At 37.0% G+C, this 21438-nt stretch overlaps 1 protein-coding gene across 3 annotated transcripts in view; it reads right to left on the bottom strand.

The window, feature by feature from the left end:
- The window catches only part of GPSM2 (G protein signaling modulator 2), a 72871-nt gene that overhangs the window by 19343 nt on the left and 32090 nt on the right, over positions 1–21438 (bottom strand). For all 3 annotated transcript variants that reach the window (XM_082450633.1, XM_082450634.1, XM_082450632.1), the window contains 3 exons: positions 6440–6510; positions 2495–2671; positions 49–208 (listed from right to left, as the gene is read on the bottom strand). In XM_082450633.1, coding sequence (XP_082306759.1) covers positions 49–208; positions 2495–2671; positions 6440–6510 — 408 coding nt within the window. The remainder of the gene's footprint in view (positions 1–48; positions 209–2494; positions 2672–6439; positions 6511–21438) is intronic.

Here is a 21438-nt window from a genome sequence, read left to right on the forward strand (position 1 = left end):
ATATCAAAGGGAACTATTCAAATCTCAGGAGAAGCACAGATAGCTTACTTTCTAGCATCATTCTGGGGGGAGTGGCAGAAGCTGCTGTTGAAGCTGATCCGGAGTTCTGTTCTTTTAAGCAGCACCTCTGATCGTCCATCCGATTGCTTTGAAATCGGCTCAATAGGTCAAAGAACCCTTCATCTCCAATAGTATCTGCACTGATTTTCTAAAATATTGAGAGAAAACCTAAATATTTCAGCATTATCCTTAGATCATCAGTGAAACACTATCATATATACCTCAAATGTGAATGGTAAACGATGAAGATTAAAAATAAAAAATTGACATTTTCTTTATACAAGATGCCAACCACTTGGTAATAAAAAGTTATTTCAATCCAACTAACAAAAAGCATTTCTAGTTATTTTTTAATCCTTGTATTCCTAAAGGTAAATAAATGTACCTCAGACTTAGGGGAACTGCTACAGATACTGAATGAATTATGCAAATATCAGTGATACAGGCATGTACCCCAGGTTCAAAGTTCAGTTCTAAGATTCTACAACAGAATGTAAGTAAACTAATCTTTCTAAGAACTGATAAACTAAGTAAGAAGGCATGTATATTTTCCTGGCATAGTGCTTTCTAAGGTCTTTTATTGTATTTAAAGATTTGAAGATTCTGAAAAAATATAAACTTCAAATAAATGAATATTTGAGACAGAGGGGTACCAGTTATACTTTATTTGGAAAGCTTCAAAACTAAAATAACTAATGTTTAATAAAAGCGATTATTTTACTTTTCATAATGATAGTATTATAATAGAAGTACATATATACAAACTGTTACAAGCCTTGGGAGAAGGGTGTAACTAATTCTTAAGTGAAACAGCAGAAACTTATGTGATATTTGAGTTGGTTCCTGGAGAGTGAATAAGCATTTGCAGGGTAGAGATGTTTCACACTGATTAATACGCAATTCCAAAGCTTTGTAGTGTTTAGGGGATAATGAACTGAAGGGTATGCAGGGGTGGTGAAAAGGGGAGGGGAAGAAGAGGCCAACACAAGGACCTCTGTATGACATGCTAACAAGTTAAGACATCCTATGTGATGTAAGAGAAACACTGGTAATAGCCAATTTTAAGCGGTTTTGTACAGAAACAGAACTGGCCGTTCCAACTGATTGCAAGGGTTAATAATGCAAGGAAAGGGGTCAGTTCAGGTGCCTATTCCAGAAATCTGGGTAAGAGATAAAGCAGTACATTAAGAACTAAGACATAGTAGCAGAGATTTTTTTTAAAGGTCGGGGGAGGGTGGTCAGGGCAGATCTGAGTGATATAGGGATTAACTGGATGTGGTCAATGAAGGAGAGGGAGTCTAGAATGACACCCGCATTCCTAGCTTGGGTGACAGTGTAGTATACATGGCAGACCTTTAACTGAAGTAAGGAAAACAGGAGGGCTTGAGACAGCACAATTTTTAACATGTCAAGCTTGAGGTTTGGGAATAAGTATGTACATAAGCTATAGTCAACTGCCTTAATCACTAACAAAAAGACTTTTTCCTAGGGGCAAAAAGCCTCTAATTAAAAATTCTGAATATCAAAAGACAGGCTCCAAAAATACATTTTTGGTTGGGCTAAGTGGGCTTAGTTAAGACCTCAAACCTTGAACAAAGATATGCCTTCCAGATCTACAAAAATATTCCTGGACCATTTTTATATACCCCATAATGTTTCCTTTTGTTAGTCATACATGTGTAAGAAACATGTAAAAAACTGATAAAAACCAAGGCAAAGGACACTACAAGGGTGCAGATACAAAAAAAAAAAAAATGCTGACAACAGGACCAATAGAAATTTCTGTTAAAAAATAAAAGGCTAACAATTTTTTCAAAGGTTCTCAACTGCTTGAAAAATGAACTTGATAATTTGAAGTATCTTCTTTGTAATTTATTTTGATCTTTTTATCAGAGTGTAGGGTAGCCAGAGATACCCCTGATACTTACCAGTAAACCCATGGTATTTTTCAACTTCTAAGTATTTTTTTATATTTAATAATCTGATTTCTATGCTCACTTTTCAACAAAATCGTTTTTAACTCTATAATTTTAACAATAGAAATAAATAGAAATTGATGCACGCAGACACTCTTCATTTCAAATTAGTATTTAAAACTCCTTGAACATCTGAATTTAATTTGTTCTGACTTCTAGGCTGAGTGGAGGACATTTTCACTGGGAGACACTCTGGTGAAATGAAGGTAGTATTTTTGCAAACAACAGTGACTTAAAACACAAAGAAATAGTTACTGCCCAAAGTAGTGGAGCAACTTATCTATGAATGGAGTAATTATAGTTTCTAGCTTTGAAGAACACAGAAAAGATAGGAAAATACAGAAGACTTCTTTGAATAACAAAGATTTTATACTGAATATCTAAAAATATATTACAAAAATCCAGTATGAATATAAAAAACTCAAAACACAATACTCAAAAACTTATTTTAAACATACCCTTTGAGAATCTGAAATTCGGTGATCAATGGAATTACTGGCATCTTGAAGAACTTTAGTGGAGGAATTAGTTTTGTATTTTTTCCCCTTCAATCTGTTGACAAAGAGGAGCTTTGCAGAAGGTTTGGCAATAAGAGGTTTTTGTTTAGCAAGAATTTCACTGTTCCAGTTTTGTACCTACAAAATTGTAAATGGAAAGCAGACATGAAAAAAAGAACACCAAAGCTATATATAACCTGCCATTTAGTAATTAGGGGTGGGGAGGGGGGTGAGTGGCTTAGATCTCTTAATAAATTCCTTTTTGCCAGTATATCTCACTGTTTTCTTTTTTAATTAATTAATTAATTAATTATCTTTGGCTGCAAAGATAATTTGGGTCTTCATTGCTATGTGCGGGTCTAGTTGCGGCGAGCGGGGGCTATCCTTCGTTGTGGTGCACGGGCTTCTCATTGCGGTGGCTTCTCTTGTTGCAGAGCATGGGCTCTAGGTACATGCTTCAGTAGTTGTGGCACGTGGGCTCAGCAGTTGTGGCTCATGGGCTCTAGAGCGCAGGCTCAGTAGTTGTGGCGCACGGGCTTAGTTGCTCTGTGGCATGTGGGATCTTCCCAGACCAGGGCTCAAACCCGTGTCCCCTGCATTGGCAGGCGGATTCTTAACCACTGCACCACCAGGAAAGTCCCTAACTCACTGTTTTCAACAGCTTGTACCGAATGTGTGTGTTATGGATTTCTCATTATCAAAATATTAAAATGGAGGTTGTTAAAAACCTAAGAAAAGGGCTTCCCTGGTGGCGCAGTGGTTGAGAATCTGCCTGCCAATGCAGGGGACACGGGTTCGAGCCCTGGTCTGGGAAGATCCCACATGCCGCGGAGCAACTGGGCCCGTGAGCCACAACTACGGAGCCTGTGCGTCTGGAGCCTATGCTCCGCAACAAGAGAGGCCGCGATAGTGAGAGGCCCGTGCACCGCGATGAAGAATGGCCCCCACTCGCCGCAACTAGAGAAAGCCCTCGCACAGAAACGAAGACCCAACACAGCCAAAAATAAATAAATAAAAAAAATTAAAAAAAAAAAAACCTAAGAAAAGAAAACAAAGTTTGCGAAAAGTCCATAAAAATAAAATTTAAATGGTCAGAGAAGAACCCAAAGTTTTATTCTTGATATGAGTTACTTAGAAATCTGTTACAACTGGAAATTTTGGATGTATGTAGATTTTATAACCCTAAAAAATAACATCTAAAACTTACACAGCAGTAGTAATCTTTTGTTGATAAAATTGTACTGAACTCTTTGACTTTATTATGACTTCCAAACAGGAAGTTAGGGACTTCCCTGTTGGTCCAGTGGTTAAGAATCCATCTTCCAATGCAGGGGACATGGGTTTGATCCCTGGTCAGGGAACTAAGATCCCACATGCCGCAGGGCAACTAAGCCCGCACGCTGCAACTACTGAGCACACAGGCCACAACTAGAGAGCCCATGCGCCACAACGAGGAGCCCATATGCCTCAACTAAGACCCAAGGCAGCCAAAAATAAAACAAATAAATAAATATTTATTATGAGGTTAAAAAAAAATCACAAAGAACTAATTCCACTTAAACATATTTTAAATTAGACATAAAGCTTTATCATCATTAGGCTCTTGGAAAATTACAGGGTTGAATCTGGTCAGCTTCTCATGGAATTTACTGTTGGTACCACTACAGATGCACCAAATTAATTTTGCTGCTTATTACTAGTTTCCTACCTACTAGAAAAACGAAGGAGATCTAAATTGACTTAAGTTTTTTGTGTTCTGTTTTTTTTTTTTTAAATAATCTATAGATTTAAGGATTTGAGAACCACTCACCAATATAAGAGGTAAATATATGGGGGGGAATCATAAAGCCCTTCAGAAGTTAACCAGAAGTTTTTTTAAAACTCTGTAACTATTCAGTGAATTTTTTATATTAATTTTAGGATATCCACAGTTGCACAGCTGTCCTAATAATCTAACTTTAGTCCATTTTCATCATTCAAAAAAGAAACCTTGTACCATTAATTTAAAAAAAACCCTGTACCCTCATCCCAGACACCCCAGCCTTAGGCAACCATTAACATATTTGTCTCCAAAATTTGCCTAACATTGTTTCATATACAACAGGTGGTCTATTGTGACTGACTTCTTTTACTGGGGATAATGCTTTTGACTTTCATCTATGTTATAGCATAGATCAGCACTTCATTACATTTTACATTTTACTGACAAATAATATTCCACTATCTACATAAGTCAGATTTTATTATCTGTTAATAAATAGATTTGTCCATTCATCAGTTAGTGGACATTTGGGCCGTCTCCACATTTTGGCTATTATGAAAAATACTGCTATATAAACATTCATGTACAAGTTTTTGTGTGGATGTATGTTTTTATTTCTCTTGGCTGGGAGGAATTGCTGGATCATATGGCAACTCTATGTTTAATCATTTGAGGAATCACCAGACTCTTTTCTATACCTACCAGCAGTATATGACTTTTCCAGTTTCTCTACATCCTCACCAAACACTTGTTTTTATCTGTCTTTTTTATCATAGCCGATCTAGTAGGTATGAAGTGGTATCTTACGGTTTTGATTTGCTTATCTCTGATGGCTAATGGTGATTGCACATATTTCCATGGCTTATTAGCTATTTGTATGTGATCTGTGGAGAAATGCCTATTCAAATTCCTTGCCTATTTTTAATTGCATTTTTTATTGTTGACTTGTAAGAGTTCTTTATATATTCTGAATGCAAGTCCCTTATCAGACATGTGATTTACAGATATTTTCTCCCATCCTGTGGGTTGTATTCTTACTTTCTCAATGGTATCCCTTAAAGAACAAAAGTTTTTAATTTTTATAAAGATCAATTTATCTACAAAAAAAAAAAGACAAAAAAAAAAAACCAACTCTGTAACTGGAATAAAAAAATATTGGATATTAGTTCAAATCAGATGTTGGTGTCATGAAGACTACTTACACAAAAAATGTCAATATTAAAAAATAATATGCCTATTATAATAATAGGGCAGAAGAATACTTCATTACATGGAAAGATGTTGATATATTACTATGTATTATAAAATAGTATCTATAATATGATATTCATGTGAAAATACAAGACGAATAAATACAAAAACATTAATTTTGGTTACTACTGGGAGGTGGGATTACTGATAATTTTAATTTCCTTGTTGGAAGTTTCCAAAGTTACTACAATAAACACATTTTGTAAAAAGTGTTTCAAGAAATACACCATAAAGGAGTAAGAGCATACCTTAACAATGTAAAATTAAGATAAATGGAGGTGGAAGAAAGCAGCCTAGATTTGTTCTTCAATAACCTTTTTCCAATTATAAAGTCCCTTCTCTGTTACTTAAAAAAAAAACCTAGAGAAGATGCATCTTGAACAGAGTTGTTTCTTTGTTAGTTAAAAAAACTGCTTTTCAAAAATGCAGCTAAAAAACCTAGCTTGATCATACGTATCATTAATGTTGCCAATAATGTTGCTGTTATTTAGTTGATAAAAGCTTCCTAATCCTTTTCTGATTTTCCTGTTCTTCTTTTAATTAAAAAAACAAAGTAATGCATGTACATGGTAAAATAGTAAAATATTCAAACAGTTCAAATTAGTATATAGTGTTTCTCTTAACCCAGACAGCAATTCTTTTCCCAGAGGTAATTGCTACTAGCAAGTTTCTTATATATTCTTACAGAAATGTCTTATGCATCTACAAAGGATATATATGCATAAAACTTTTCTTAAACAGATGGCAGCATACTGTACACATTCTTTTTGCATTGTACTCGATTCTTTTCAAAGGAAAATGTTAAAGTGATACCCATATATGACAAGACTTATTTAAATTAAAAGTTGCTAAAATATTTTGTTATAACAGTTCAAGAAATAAAAACTGCCAACCTTTTCTGGTGTTAACTTCATAAGTTCCATGTTTTCCATACTGTGTCGGCGTCCAAACTTGGGGCGTGCACCTTTGTAAAAAAAAGTTAATTTAAGTAAGCCAGGGAGCCCTTAAGACTGAAAATTCAGCATCACTGTGTTATTCAAATTTAAAGTCTGCTACAAAAACCCACATGGAAGGAGGAAACATGTATTCTTTCAAGAATAATAATTTTCCACACCAACTAAATTAAAATATACACTCCCTCTAAAACGTTTTGATGTAAGGAAGTTAACGTTTTGGTTGGAAACTAACTTTGGTTACTAACTACCCCTTAATTTAGAAAAGGCATTTTTATAATAACTGGTTTTATGTGATACACACAGTCTCCTAAAAACAACCCAAACAAACTGTAGAGAGGTTTAAGTAAGTAGAAACATAAGGAAAACCTAAGGCCTTCAAATTTGAGGTAAGAACCAAAATAACATCCCCAATACTATATTATTACTCTTCTGAGTAACCCGTTTCCATTTTAAGATCTCATTAGATGACAAATTTACTGCTAGTCAGGAAAAAAGTTAAATAAAAAGATCTTCAAAATATTTTTTCAAAAAGTTATCATTAAATATGAAGAATTTTCATATCCATTCAGTCTTTAATATTTTAAAAGGCATAATATAAGAAATACATGATACCTGATAGCCAGCTTAAGAAATAAACCACAGTGGGGTGGTGAGGGGTGCCTTCAAGATGGCGGAGGAGTAAGACGTGGAGATCACCTTTCTCCCCACAAATACATCAAAACTACATCTACATGTGGAACAACTACAGAACACCTAATGAACGTTGGCAGAAGACCTAAGACTTCCCAAAAGGCAAGAAACTCCCCATGTACTTCGGTAGGGCAAAAGAAAAAAGGAAAAACAGAGACAAAAGAATAGGGATGGGACCTGCACCAATGGGAGGGAGCTGTGAAGGAGGAAAGGTTTCCACACAGTGAGAAGCCCCTTCGCGGGCAGAGACTGCGGGTGGCAGAGGGGGGAAGCTTCAAGCTTCTCCACGGAGGAGAGCGCAGCAACGGGTGCAGAGGGCAAAGCAGAGAGATTCCTGCACAGAGGATCAGTGCCAACCAGCACTCACCAGCCCGAGAGGCTTGTCTGCTCACCCGCCGGGGTGGGCGGGCGCTGGGTCTTCGGAGGTTGGATCCCAGGGAGAGGACTGGGGTTGGCTGCGTGAACACAGCCTGAAGGGGGCTAGTGCGCCACAGCTAGCCGGGAGAGAGTCCGGGAAAAAGTCTGGACCTGCCTAAGAGGCAAGAGACCATTGTTTCGGGGTGTGCGAGGAGAGGGGATTCAGAGCACCACCTAAACGAGCTCCAGAGACGGGTGCCAGCCGCGGCTATCACCATGGACAGCAGAGATGGGCATGAGATGCTAAGGCTGCTGCTGCAGCCACCAAGAGGCCTGTGTGCAAGCACAGGTCACTATCCACACCTCCCCTCCCGAGAACCTGTGCAGCCTGCCACTGCCAGGGTCCCGGGATCCAGAGACAACTTCCCCAGGAGAACACACGGCGCGCCTTAGGCTGCTGCAACGTCATGTTGGCCTCTGCCGCCGCAGGCTCGCCCCGCATCCGTACCCCTCCCTCCCACCCTGGCCTGAGTGAGCCAGAGCCCCCGAATCAGCTGCTCCTTTAACCCTGTCCTGTCTGAGCAAAGAACAGATGCCCTCAAGTGACCTACAGGCAGAGGCGGGGCCAAATCCAAAGCTGAACCCCAGGAGCTGTGCGCACAAAGAAGAGAAACGGAATTTTCTCTGTGCAGCCTCAGGAGCAGCAGATTAAATCTCCAGAGTCAACGTGATGTACCCTGCATCTGTGGAATACCTGAATACACAACAAATCATCCCAAAATTGAGGAGGTGGACTTCAGGAGCAACTGTAGACTTGGGGTTCGCTTTCTGTATGTAATTTGTTTCTGGTTTTATGTTTATCTTAGTTTACTATTTAGAGCTTATTATCATTGGCAATTTATTGATTTGGTTGCTCTCTTCCTTTTTTTATTTTACATATATATATATATATATATATATTTTTTTTTTTTTTTTTTTTTCCTTTTTCCTTTTTCTCTTTTTCTGAGTGTGTATGTTTCTTTGTGTGATTTTGTCTGTATAGCTTTGCTTTTGCCATTTGTCCTAGGGTTCTGACTGTCTGTTTTGTTTCGGGGTTTTTTTAGTATAGTTTTTAGAGCTTCTTATCATTGTTGGATTTGTTTTTTGGTTTGGTTGCTCTCTTCATTTTTTTTTAAATTACTTTTTTATTTTTAATAAATTTTTTCTATTTTAATAACTTTATTTTCTTTCTTCCTTTTTTCTTTTTTTCTTTTTCTCCCTTTTCTTCTGAGCCATGTGGCTGACAGAGTCTTGGTGCTCTGGCCGGGTGTCAGGCCTGAGCCTCTGAGGTGGGAGAGCCGAGTTCAGGACATTGGTCCACCAGAGACCTCCCGGCCCCACGTAATATCAAATGGTGAAAGGTCTCCCAGAGATCTCCATCTCAACACTAAGACCCAGCTCCACTCAACGACCAGCAAGCTATAGTGCTGGACACACTATGCCAAACAACTAGCAAGACAGGAACACAACCCCACCCATTAGCAGAGAGACTGCCTAAAATCATAATAAGGTCACAGACACCCCAAAACACACCACTGGACACGGTCCTGCCCACCAGAAACACAAGATCCAGTCTCATTGACAAGAACACAGGCACCAGTCCCCTCCACCAGGAAGCCTACACAACCCACTGAACAAACCCTACCCACTGGGAGCAGACACCAAAAACAATGGGAACTACGAACCTGCAGCCTGTGAAATGGAGACCCCAAACACAGTAAGTTAAGCAAAATGAGAAGACAAAAAAACACACAGCAGGTGAAGGAGCAAGGCAAAAACCCACCAGACCAAACAAATGAAGAGGAAATAGGCAGTCTACCAGAAAAAGAATTCAGAGTAATGATAGTAAAGATGATCCAAAATCTTGGAAATAGAATGGAGAAAATACAAGAAATGTTTAACAAGGACATAGAAGAACTAAAGAGCAAATAAACAATGATGAACAACACAATAAATGAAATTAAAAATTCTCTAGAAGGAATCAATAGCAGAATAACTGAGGCAGAAGAACAGATAAGTGACCTGGAAGATAAAATAGTGGAAATAACTACTGCAGAGCAGAGTAAAGAAAAAAGAATGAAAATAATTGAGGACAGTCTCAGAGACCTCTGGGACAACATTAAACGCACCAACATTCGAATTATAGGGGTCCCAGAAGAAGAAGAGAAAAAAAAGAGACTGAGAAAATATTTCAAGAGATTATAGTTGAAAATTTCCCTAACATGACAAAGGAAATAATCAAGTCCAGGAAGCACAGAGAGTCCCACACAGGATAAATCCAAGGAGAAACACGCCAAACACATATTAATCAAACTATCAAAAATTAAAAACGAAGAAAAACTATTAAAAGCAGCAAGGAAAAAGCAACAATTAACATACAATGGAATCCCCATAAGGTTAACAGCTGATCTTTCAGCAGAAACTCTGAAAGCCAGAAGGGAATGGCAGGACATATTTAAAGTGATGAAAGGGAAAAACCTACAACCAAGATTACTCTATCCAGCAAGGATCTCATTCAGATTTGATGGAGAAATTAAAACCTTTACAGACAAGCAAAAGCTAAGAGAATTCAGCACCACCAAACCAGCTCTACAACAAATGCTAAAGGAACTTCTCTAGGCAGGAAACACAACACAAGGAAAAGACTTACAATTAAAAACCCAAAACAATTAAGAAAATGGTAATAGGAACATACATATCGATAACTATCTTAAATATAAATGGATTAAATTCTCCAACCAAAAGACATAGACTGGCTGAATGGCTACAAAAACAAGACCTGTACATATGTTGTCTACAAGAGACCCACTTCAGACCTAGGGACACATACAGACTGAAAGTGAGGGGATGGAAAAAGATATTCCATGCAAATGGAAATCAAAAGAAAGCTGGAGTAGCAATTCTCACGTCAGACAAAATACACTTTAAAATGAAGACTATTACAAGAGACAAAGAAGGACACTACATAATGATCAAGGAATCAATCCAAGAAGAAGATATAACAGTTGTAAATATTTATGCACCCAACACAGGAGCCCCTCAATACACAAGGTAAATGCTAACAGCCATTAAAGGGGAAATTGACAGTAACACAATCATAGTACAGGACTTTAACACTTCACTTTCACCAATGGACAGATCGTCCAAAATGAAAATAAATAAGGAAACACAAGCTTTAAAAGATACATTAAACAAGATGGACTTAATTGATATTTATAGGACATTCAATCCAAAAACAGATTACACTTTCTTCTCAAGTGCACATGGAACATTCTCCAGGATAGATCATATCTTGGGTCACAAATCAAGCCTTGGTAAATTTAAGAAAATTGAAATCATATCAAGTATCTTTTCTGACCACAACGCTATGAGACTAGATATCAATTAGAGGAAAAAATCTGTAAAAAATACAAACACATGAAGGCTAAACAATACATTACTAAATAACCAAGAGATCACTGAAGAAATCAAAGAGGAAATCAAAAAATACCTAGAAACAAATGACAATGAAAACACGATGACCCAAAACATATGGGATGCAGCCAAAGCAGTTCTAACAGGGAAGTTTATAGCAATACAATCCTACTCAAGAAACAATAAACATCTCAAATAAACAACCTAACCTTACAGCTAAAGCAATTAGAGACAGAACAAAAAAACCCCAAAGTTAGCAGAAGGAAAGAAATCATAAAGATCAGATCAGAAATAAATGAAAAAGAAATGAAGCAAACAATAGCAAAGATCAACAAAACTAAAAGCTGGTTCTTTGAAAAGATAAACAAAACTGATAAGCCATTAGCCAGACTCATCAAGAAAAAAAGGGAGAAAACTCAAATCAATAGAATTAGAAATGAAAAGGAAGTAGCAACTGACACCACAGAAATACAAAGGATCATGAGAGATTACTACAAGCAACTCTATGCCAATAAAATGGACAACCTGGAAGAAATGGACAAATTCTTAGAAAAGCACAACTTCCTGAGACTGAACCAGGAAGAAACAGAAAATATAAACAGACTAATCACAAGCACTGAAATTGAAACTGTGATTAAAAATCTTCCAACAAACAAAAGCCCAGGACCAGATGGCTTCTATCAAACATTTAGAGAAGAGCTAACACCTATCCTTCTCAAACTCTTCCAAAATATAGCAGAGGGAGGAACACTCCCAAACTCATTCTATGAGGCCACCATCACACTGATACCAAAACCAGACAAAGATACCATAAAAAAACTACAGGCCAATATCACTGATGAACATAGATGCAAAAATCCTCAACAAAATACTAGCAAACAGAATCCAACAGCACATTAAAAGGATCATACACCATGATCAAGTGGGGTGTATCCCAGGAATGCAAGGATTCTTCAATATACGCAAATCAATCAATGGGGTAAACCATATTAACAATTTGAAGGAGAAAAACCATATGATCATCTCAATAGATGCAGAAAAAGATTTTGACAAAATTCAACACCCATATATGATAAAAACGCTCCAGAAAGTAGGCATAAAGAGAACTTACCTCAACATAATAAAGGCCATATATGACAAACCCACAGCCAACATCGTTCTCAATGGTGAAAAACTGAAACCATTTCCACGAAGATCAGGAACATGACAAGGCTGCCCACTCTCACCACTATTATTCAACATAGTTTTGGAAGTTTTAGCCACAGCAATCAGAGAAGAAAAAGAAATAAAAGGAATCCAAATCGGAAAAGAAGGAGTAAAACTGTCACCGTTTGCAGATGACATGATACTATACATAGAGAATCCTAAAGATGCTATCAGAAAATTACTAGAGCTAATCGATGAATTTGGTAAAGTAGCAGGATACAAAATGAATGCACAGAAATCTCTTGCATTCCTATACACTAAAGATGAAAAATCTGAAAGAGAAATTAAGGAAACACTCCCATTTACTATTGCAACAAAAAGAATAAAATACCTAGGAATAAACCTACCTAAGGAGACAAAAGACCTGTATGCAGAAAACTATAAGACACTGATGAAAGAAATTAAAGATGATACAAACAGATGGAGAGATATATACCATGTCCTTGGATTGGAAGAATCAACATTGTGAAAATGACTATACTACCGAAAGCAATCTACAGGTTCAACGCAATCTCTATCAAACTACCAATGGCATTTTTCACAGAACTAGAACAAAAAATTTCACAATTTGTATGGAAACACAAAAGACCCCGAACAGCCAAAGTAATCTTGAGAAAGAAAAATGGAGCTGGAGGAATCAGGCTCTCTGATTTCAGACTATACTACAAAGCTACAGTAATCAAGACAGTATGGTACTGGCACAAAACAGAAATATAGATCAATGGAATAGGATAGAAAGCCCAGAGATAAACCCACACACATATGGTCACCTTATCTTTGATAAAGGAGGCAAGAATATACAATGGAGAAAAGACAGCCTCTTCAATAAGTGGTGCTGGGAAAACTGGACAGCTACATGTAAAAGAATGAAATTAGAACACTCCCTAACACCATACACAAAAATAAACTCAAAATGGATTAAAGACCTAAATGTAAGGCCAAACAGTATAAAACTCTTAGAGGAAAACATAGGCAGAATACTCCATGACATAAATCACAGCAAGATCCTTTTTGACCCACCTCCTAGAGAAATGGAAAAACAAAAACAAATGGGACCTAATGAAACTTAAAATCTTTTGCACAGCAAAGGAAACCATAAGCAAGACGAAAAGACAACCCTCAAAATGGGAGAAAATATTTGCAAATGAAGCAACTGACAAAGGATTAATCTCCAAAATATACAAGTAGCTTATGCAGCTCAATATCAAAAAAACAAACAACCCAATCCAAAAATGGGCAGAAGAACCGAAATAGACATTTCTCCAAAGAAGATATACACATTGCCAACAAACACATGAAAGGATGCTCAACTTCGCTAATCATTAGAGAAATGCAAATCAAAACTACAATGAGATATCACCTCACACTGGTCAGAATGGCCATCATCAAAAAATCTACAGGGCTTCCCTGGTGGCGCAGTGGTTAAGAATCTGCCTGCCAATGCATGGGACACGGGTTCGAGCCCTGGTCTGGGAAGATCCCACATGCCGTGGAGCGACTAGGCCCGTGAGCCACAACTGCTGAGCCTGCACGTCTGGAACCTGTGCTCCACAACGAGAGGCCGTGATAGTGAGCAGCCCGCGCACCGCGATGAAGAGTGGCCCCCACTTGCTGCAACTAGAGAAAGCCCTCGCACAGAAACAAAGACCCAACACAGCCAAAAATAAATAAATAAATTAATTAATTAATTTAAAACAAAGAAAATACAGCTGCCAAGCAGATGTGATAGGCAAAAAAAAAAAAAAAAAAAACTACAAACAATAAATGCTGGAGAGGGTGTGGAGAAAAGAGAACCTTCTTGCACTGTTGGTGGGAATGTAAATTGATACAGCCACTATGGAGAACAGTATGGAGGTTCCTTAAAAAACAAAAAATAGAACTACCATATGACCCAGCAATTCCACTACTGGGCATATACCCTGAGAAAACCATAATTCAAAAAGAGTCATATACCACAATGTTCAGTGCAGCTCTATTTACAAGAGCCAGGACATGGAAGCATCCTAAGTGTCCATCGACAGATGAATGGATAAAGATGTGGCACATATATACAATGGAATATTACTCAACCATAAAAAGAAACGAAATTGAATTATTTGTAGTGAGGTGGATGGAGCTAGAGTCTGTCATACAGAGTGAAGTAAGTCAAAAGAGAAAAACAAATACCGTATGCTAAGACATATATATGGAATCTAAAAAAAAAAAAAAAGGTTCTGAAAAACCTAGGGGCAGGACAGGAATAAAGACGCAGACATAGAGAATGGACTTGAGGACACGGGGAGGGGGAAGGGTAAGCTTGGACAAAGTGAGACAGTGGCATGGACATATATACACTACCAAATGTAAAACAGCTAGCTAGTGGGAAGCAGCCGCATAGCACAGGGAGATCAGTTCGGTGCTTCATGTCCACCTAGAGGGGTGGGACAGGGAGGGTGGGAGGGAGATGCAAGAGGGAGGAGATATGGGGATGTATGTATATGTATAGCTAATTCACTCTGTTATATAGCAGAAACTAACACACCAATGTAAAGCAATTATACTCCAATAAAGATAAAAAAAAAAGATTGTTGCTCTACTTTATAAGCTCCATTTTATTTTTATTTATTTTTTAAAATTTATTTATTTATTTATTTTTGGCTGTGTTGGGTCTTCGTTTCTGTGCGAGGTCTTTCTCTAGTTGTGGCGAGCGGGGGCCACTCTTCATCGAGGTGCGCAGGCCTCTCACTGTCGTGGCCTCTCTTGTTGCGGAGCACAGGCTCCAGACGCACAGGCTCAGTAGTTGTGGCTCACGGGCCCAGTTGCTCCGTGGCATGTGGGATCTTCCCAGACCAGGGCTCGAACCCGTGTCCCCCGCATTGGCAGGCAGATTCTCAACCACTGCACCACCAGGGAAACCCTATAAGCTCCATTTTAAATGTGAAGTACTCTAACGATCTTCTTTGAGGCATGGTGATAGGAGCAACTGGCTCCCCACACCTTATTCTATTCAGACAGTTTTATTCTGGCAATAGTTTTGCAGGAAATAGATTAAAAATATTAAATTACTTTTGAATACATACCATCAGAAAACAAATACTCACATAATGTGGTTGTTACTGTTTATGATGTCAAGAATTTTCTTCCCTGATAAGAAACTCTTGAAGATAAAGAATGAAATAAATACATCTTCTAAAACAATAAGCTCACAAAATAATGAGGCTGGTTGTAGTGCTCTGAGTTTAACTGGAAAACACAGTCACTGAGAAGGTAATTTGAACTATGACTATAAATTTTTGTGAAGAATCATCATCTGTAACAAGCCTTTTACTTCATTTATTCTTAGCTATTTCACATAAAGAGAAAAAATTTTTCTTAAAGAAATTGGATGCACTAGAAAGTAATGAAATCTAAAGTCATTCTTTTTATACAAAGTGAATCTGTAAACCTCTCCAGTTGCTACCCTTTCAGTCCTTTTATTTGAGATTTTTACTTGACGGGGGCGGGGTAAGGGAACGTAGTTTCTCAACAAATTGTCTTCTTTCCATAAGTAGTTCCTGACCTGGGTTTTCTTGTCATAAAAATCTGTAACTTTTCCAACTCTGAAAATTATTTCAGTCAAATTGTGTATCATGTGCTTACTTTGTAAAACAGAAGAACTTTGAGAAGCAAAAAGAAAAAAAAAAGGAAAAAAAAAGAAACCATGACCAACAAATTAACTCCCACTTTTGTAATTCCCCCCATAACTTCCCTCTTCCTTATTTTTTATATTTTCATTACATATGTATGTATCTCTAAGCAATGGAGATTACATAACATTACATAAGTGGTCTCATACTGTGTATGTTCTCTAACTTGCTTTCTTTGAGCAACCTCATGTTTGTGAGATTCATCCAAGTTGGTATGAGTAGTTTAATCTTCATTGCGATTTTAGGACTAGGAAAGCATATACCCTTTCTCTTGGTGACAGCTATTTAGGTTGCTTCCAATCATTTGTCATTATAAGCAATATTACTACAGAAATTCTTGGAAATATCTCCTTGTGTACATGAGCAAGCCTTTGTTCCAGTCTGGATGTCAGATGCATGTAACTGGGAGTGGAACTGCTAGATCATACGGTTGGTACATCTTCAACTCTACCAGAATATTGCCAGACTACTCTTTTGAATACACCAATTTCTACTCCCATCAACACTGCATAAAAGTTTCTATTACCTGTATTGTTTCAATACTGGTGTTATCAGGCCTTTTAATTTTCATCCATCTCATCCACCAATATTACCTCACTATGGTTTTCCCTGATTCTTTTCACATATTTATGGGCTATTTGTGTTTCTTCTGTTCATCACTTTTGCCTATCTTTTAGTTAGGCTATTTGTCTTGTTTTTAATTCATAGGAGTTCTTATACATTGAGGATACAAATCCTTTTTTAATCATCTGTGTGGCAAATGTCCTCTCAGTTTGTGTTTTATCTCTTTACGGTTTCTTTTAATGAAATGAAGTTCTTAATTTCAGTGTCAATCTTTTCTGTAATGGCTTTGTTTTTGTGTTTTGAGAAATCCTTCCCCTCTCTGATATCATGAAGATATTCTCCTTTATTTTCAGAGGTAGTACAGCATACTGATTGAACAGACTAATCACTCACTGTGATATGACCTTGGGCAACTACCGCTCTGTGATTTTCTCATTTGTAAAGGACAACAATACCTACCTCATAGATCACTGTGTGGTGATAAATGCACCATCATCTGTAAAGCGGTCAGTATAATGCCTGGTAAGTAGTAAGCATTCAGCAAGTGTTAGCTGGCTGATCATAATTATTGCTCTAAATCTGTCTTTCATACTTAAATCCTTGATCCATCAAGAATTTATTTTTGTGTGATATTAATTTCCATATATGCAAGGATTATAGACTCTATATTCCATTCCACTGGTCTATTTGTCTCTATGCCAGTAACACACTGTCTTCATTACTGTAGCTTTATAATCTTTATATCTGTAGAGAAAGCACTTCTCATCTCTTGTTTTTCATCAGGAATGTTTTGGCTTTGAGTTCTTAGCCCTTTTTTCTTTCATATACATTCATGAACGACCTGGTCAAGTTCCACAAAAAAACTCATTATTTGCTTGGCAGCACACTGAATTTTTATCAATTTGGGAAGAACTGACATCTTTAAAATATTTAGTTTTCTGATAGGTGCAATTCCTGAGAGAAATGTGTTTAAATTTCCCCTCATGGTTCTGGATTTTCCCATTTCTCCTTTTAGTTTAGTCAGTTTTGCTTTATGAACACTGAAGCTTTGTTATTAGGCTTGCTAGATACATACAAATTTAAGGCTTTCATCTTCCTGGTGAATTGAATTCTTAACCATTGTTGAAGTGACTGTCTTCATTTCTAACAAAGTCTTTTGCCTTAAAGTACATTTTATCTGATATTAATACAGCTGTACCAGCTTTCTCTTGATCAGTTTTTCCATGGTATGTTTTTTCAATCCTTTTACTTTCAGGCTTAGTTGGATTTTATTCTTTTACCAATCTGATACTCTTGGTCCTTTAAACGGAACGTTTACATTGAATAGAATTACTGATATATTTGGATATTTGAGCTATTTTCTCCTTTACTATGTTTACTGGTATATTACATTAATTGATTTCCTGATATTCAGTCCACTTGAATTCCTGTTTATTTGTTTTAAATACATTGTGGGTTTGGTTTCCAAATATTTTGCTTAAAATTTTTGCATCTATGTTCATGAGTAAAGATTTGCCTGTAATTTTCCTTTCTTGTACATACTGTTCTTGTGTAGTTTGGATATCAAGGTTATACTATTCTCAGAAAGACTGATAAAGTGTTCCCACTCTTCTAGTTACCTATAAAATTTTATGGAAGGTTGGAATCAATTTTCTTAAATGTTTGGTAGATCACACGTGTAAAATCACCTTGGCCAGGTATTTTCTCAGTGGAAAGATTTTAAATGACTCATCAAATTTCCCTATGGCTTTAGGCATTAGAGATGCCATCCATTCACATTACATTCTACCATTAGATTTTTCTAGATTCAATTTTGGTAAGCTGCTTTTCCAGAAATTGTCCATTTCTCCTAGGTTTTCAAATAAAATTATTCAGGATAATCTCTTCTCTTTTTAATGTCTGCTGCATCTACATTATAACCCCTTCTCTCTCTCTTTTTTTTTCCTCAAATAATCTTGCTGTAGATTTGTTAGTCTTTTTAAAGAACCGAATTTGGGTTTTTAAAAATTCTCTCTATTGAATCTTTGTTTTAAATTCATTAATTTCTGCTATTATTTCTTGCCTTCTACTTTGAGTTTTTTTGTTTTTTGGTTTGTTTTTAACTTTTTAAAAGCTGGATACTTAGGTCACTGAGTCTTTTTCCTTTTAAAATATGATACAATATAAATTTTGCTCTAAGAACTAATATAAGTTGTATCACATAAATTATAATTCAGTCCTAAGTTATTTTCTAATTTTATTTATGATTTCTTCTTAAATCATACCATAAGTTACTTAGAAGTGTGTATTTTCAAATGAATATGTTTTATACATTACCTTCTTGTTAATTTCTAACTGAACTGCACTGTGCTCAGGGCATGAAACCTATGTGATACAGATTCTTTCAAATTTGTTGGTTTGGCATGTGGTCAAATTTTTAGACCTGTTTCATGAATGTTTTAAAAGAATGTGAATTGATTAGTTGCTTGACACAGCATTCTGTATGTCCATTAAATCAGTGTGACCCATATTAAGAAATACGTTTGGAATCTAAAAAAATAAAACAAATAAATGTAAGAAAACAGAAACAGACTCACAGATACAGGCAAGAAACTAATGGTTATCAGTGGGGAGAGAGAAAAGGAGAGGGGCAAGCTAGGAGTAGGGTATTAAGAGGTACAAACTACAATGTATAAAACAAATAAGATGCAAGGATATACTGTACAACACAGGGAATATAGCCAATGTTTCATAATAACTTTAAATGGAATATAATCTATAAAAATTTTGAATCACTATGTTGTACACCTGAAACTAACATAATAATGTAGATCAACTATAACTTTAAAAAATACATTTGCATTGCAACCCTAAATACACTCACACAAATGTAGAACAAAATCTCCACAAAACAGTACTTGCCCTTATTATGTATGATAACCCCATTATATGTATGTATATGTGTGTGTGTGTATTTAATGTTAGTTCCAACACCTGAGATTGATTTTATAACTCATTAAATGGGTCAAACACACAATTTGAAAAACATATCAAGCCCATTAATTGTGCTGGTCAAATCCTCTATATTATTACTGATCTCTGACTCCTGATTTTTACCTATCAATTACTGAGAGGTATGCTAAAATCACATTAAGCTAGAAGTATCAGCCAAGACAGACTCTGAAGCCAGACTGACTAGGTTGAACTCCCATCTCTACCACTTACAAAGGCAACCCCAGGAAATTTACTTAACCTCTCCTGCCTCCTAGAGTTGTTAGGATTAAATGAGTTAAAACAGGCAAAGCACTGCCTGGGCACATAGTAAGCACTCAATAATTGTTAGCTATTATTATTTTTTTCAGATCTGCATGATCATTTTTGCTATTCCTTTGTTTCAATTCTGTTATTCCTGTAAACATTTAATCATAGTCATTTTATATTCTGAAGATCTTGGTGACCTGATTTTGCTTTTGTTTGTTTTCTTACTCATTTTGGCTTGTTTCTTTAGGTGTTTGGTAATTTTGTTGTTGTTGTTGTGAGCCTTTATAGGCCTGGATAAAGGATGGCTTGCTTACCTCCAGAAAATATTTGATCTTACTTCTGCTAAGTCCCTAGGAGCATTTCTAACCCAAAAGCACTTTAATGGATTGGGCTTTCTTATACTGTGCAGGTAGAATAAATCAAATTCCAAACCAGTGTGTAGACAGGCTTATGAATTCAGATTCTTATGGGAGACTCCTTTTCTCCACCCTGAGCCAACACCAGAAATATACAAGTTTTCTTGTTTCTTTTGGCTGCACCATATGGCACGTGGGATTTTCATTCCCCGACTAGGGATTGAACCCGTGCCCCCTGCAGTGGAAGCACGGAGTCTTAACCACTGGACTGCCAGAGAAGTCCCTATACAAGTTTTCTTGCAGTTCCTTTAGCCAGCAGGCTTTTCCAGGCACTAGGGATACAGCAATGAACCTAAGAGACCAAAAAATACCTGTCTTCATGGAGCCAAAGTGAGCAGGGGGTGTGGGAGGAAATGATAAAGCAGTCTGGGCCCAGATTACAGGAACTTTTAGCCACAGTGAGGGCTGAATATTTGGTTCTAGGTACGATGGGAAGTCACTGGAGGGTTCTGAGCAGAGAAATGACATGACTTGATTCACATTTTATAAAAGCACTCTGGCTGCCCTGTGGAAGTCAGTGTGAGGGATCAACAGCAGAAAACAAAAGAAACAGTTGCAAGGCTAATGCTCTACTGGGAGATGTTGGCAGCCTGTACTAAGATTGTTGCAGTGTACATTGTAAGAGAGATTAGGGATATATTTTGAAGGTAGGGTTTCTGATAGGTTGAATGTAGGAGTGGGTGGGAGATAGGGAACAAGGATGGCCCTTAGGTTTTTGGCCTGAACACTGGTGTGAATCATGGTACCATTTCCTGAGACAGGGCAGACTGAAGGAAGAACATGTTAGGGGAGAAAAAAACAATTGATCCATTCTGGATGTGTTAAGTTTTAGATGCCAATTAGATATTCAAGTGGAAATGTTAAATATATGAAACTCCAACTCAAGAGAGAAATTATGACTGGAAATATCAATCTGAAAATCATCAGCATATAGATGATATAAAAGCCAACCGACTGAACGAAATCATCTAGAGTTGTGCTGTCTGATATAGCAGCCACTAGCCACATGTGACTTTTAAAATTTTAACTAATTAAAGTTAAATAATATTTTAAAATTCACTTCTTTTTGCACTAGCCACATTTCAAGTGCTCAACAGTCACATACGGCTAGAGGCTACTATATTGGACAGCACAGATACAGAACATTTCCATCTTCACAGAAAGTTCTATTAGAAGCACTGATCTAGAGTGTAGGATAAGCGGAAAAAGGATAAAATCAGAAAGGAAGGAAGGATATGGATGGACAGAAAATAGAGAAGGAGAGAGGGAAGAGGGAAGGGAGAAGAGGTCCAGCAACCGAACCCCAGGTACTACAAATGTCAAGGATTGGAAAGATGAGGAACAG

The sequence above is a fragment of the Balaenoptera physalus genome (genome assembly GCF_965194825.1).
Source record: "Balaenoptera physalus genome assembly, chromosome: 1".
Lineage (NCBI taxonomy): Eukaryota > Metazoa > Chordata > Mammalia > Artiodactyla > Balaenopteridae > Balaenoptera > Balaenoptera physalus.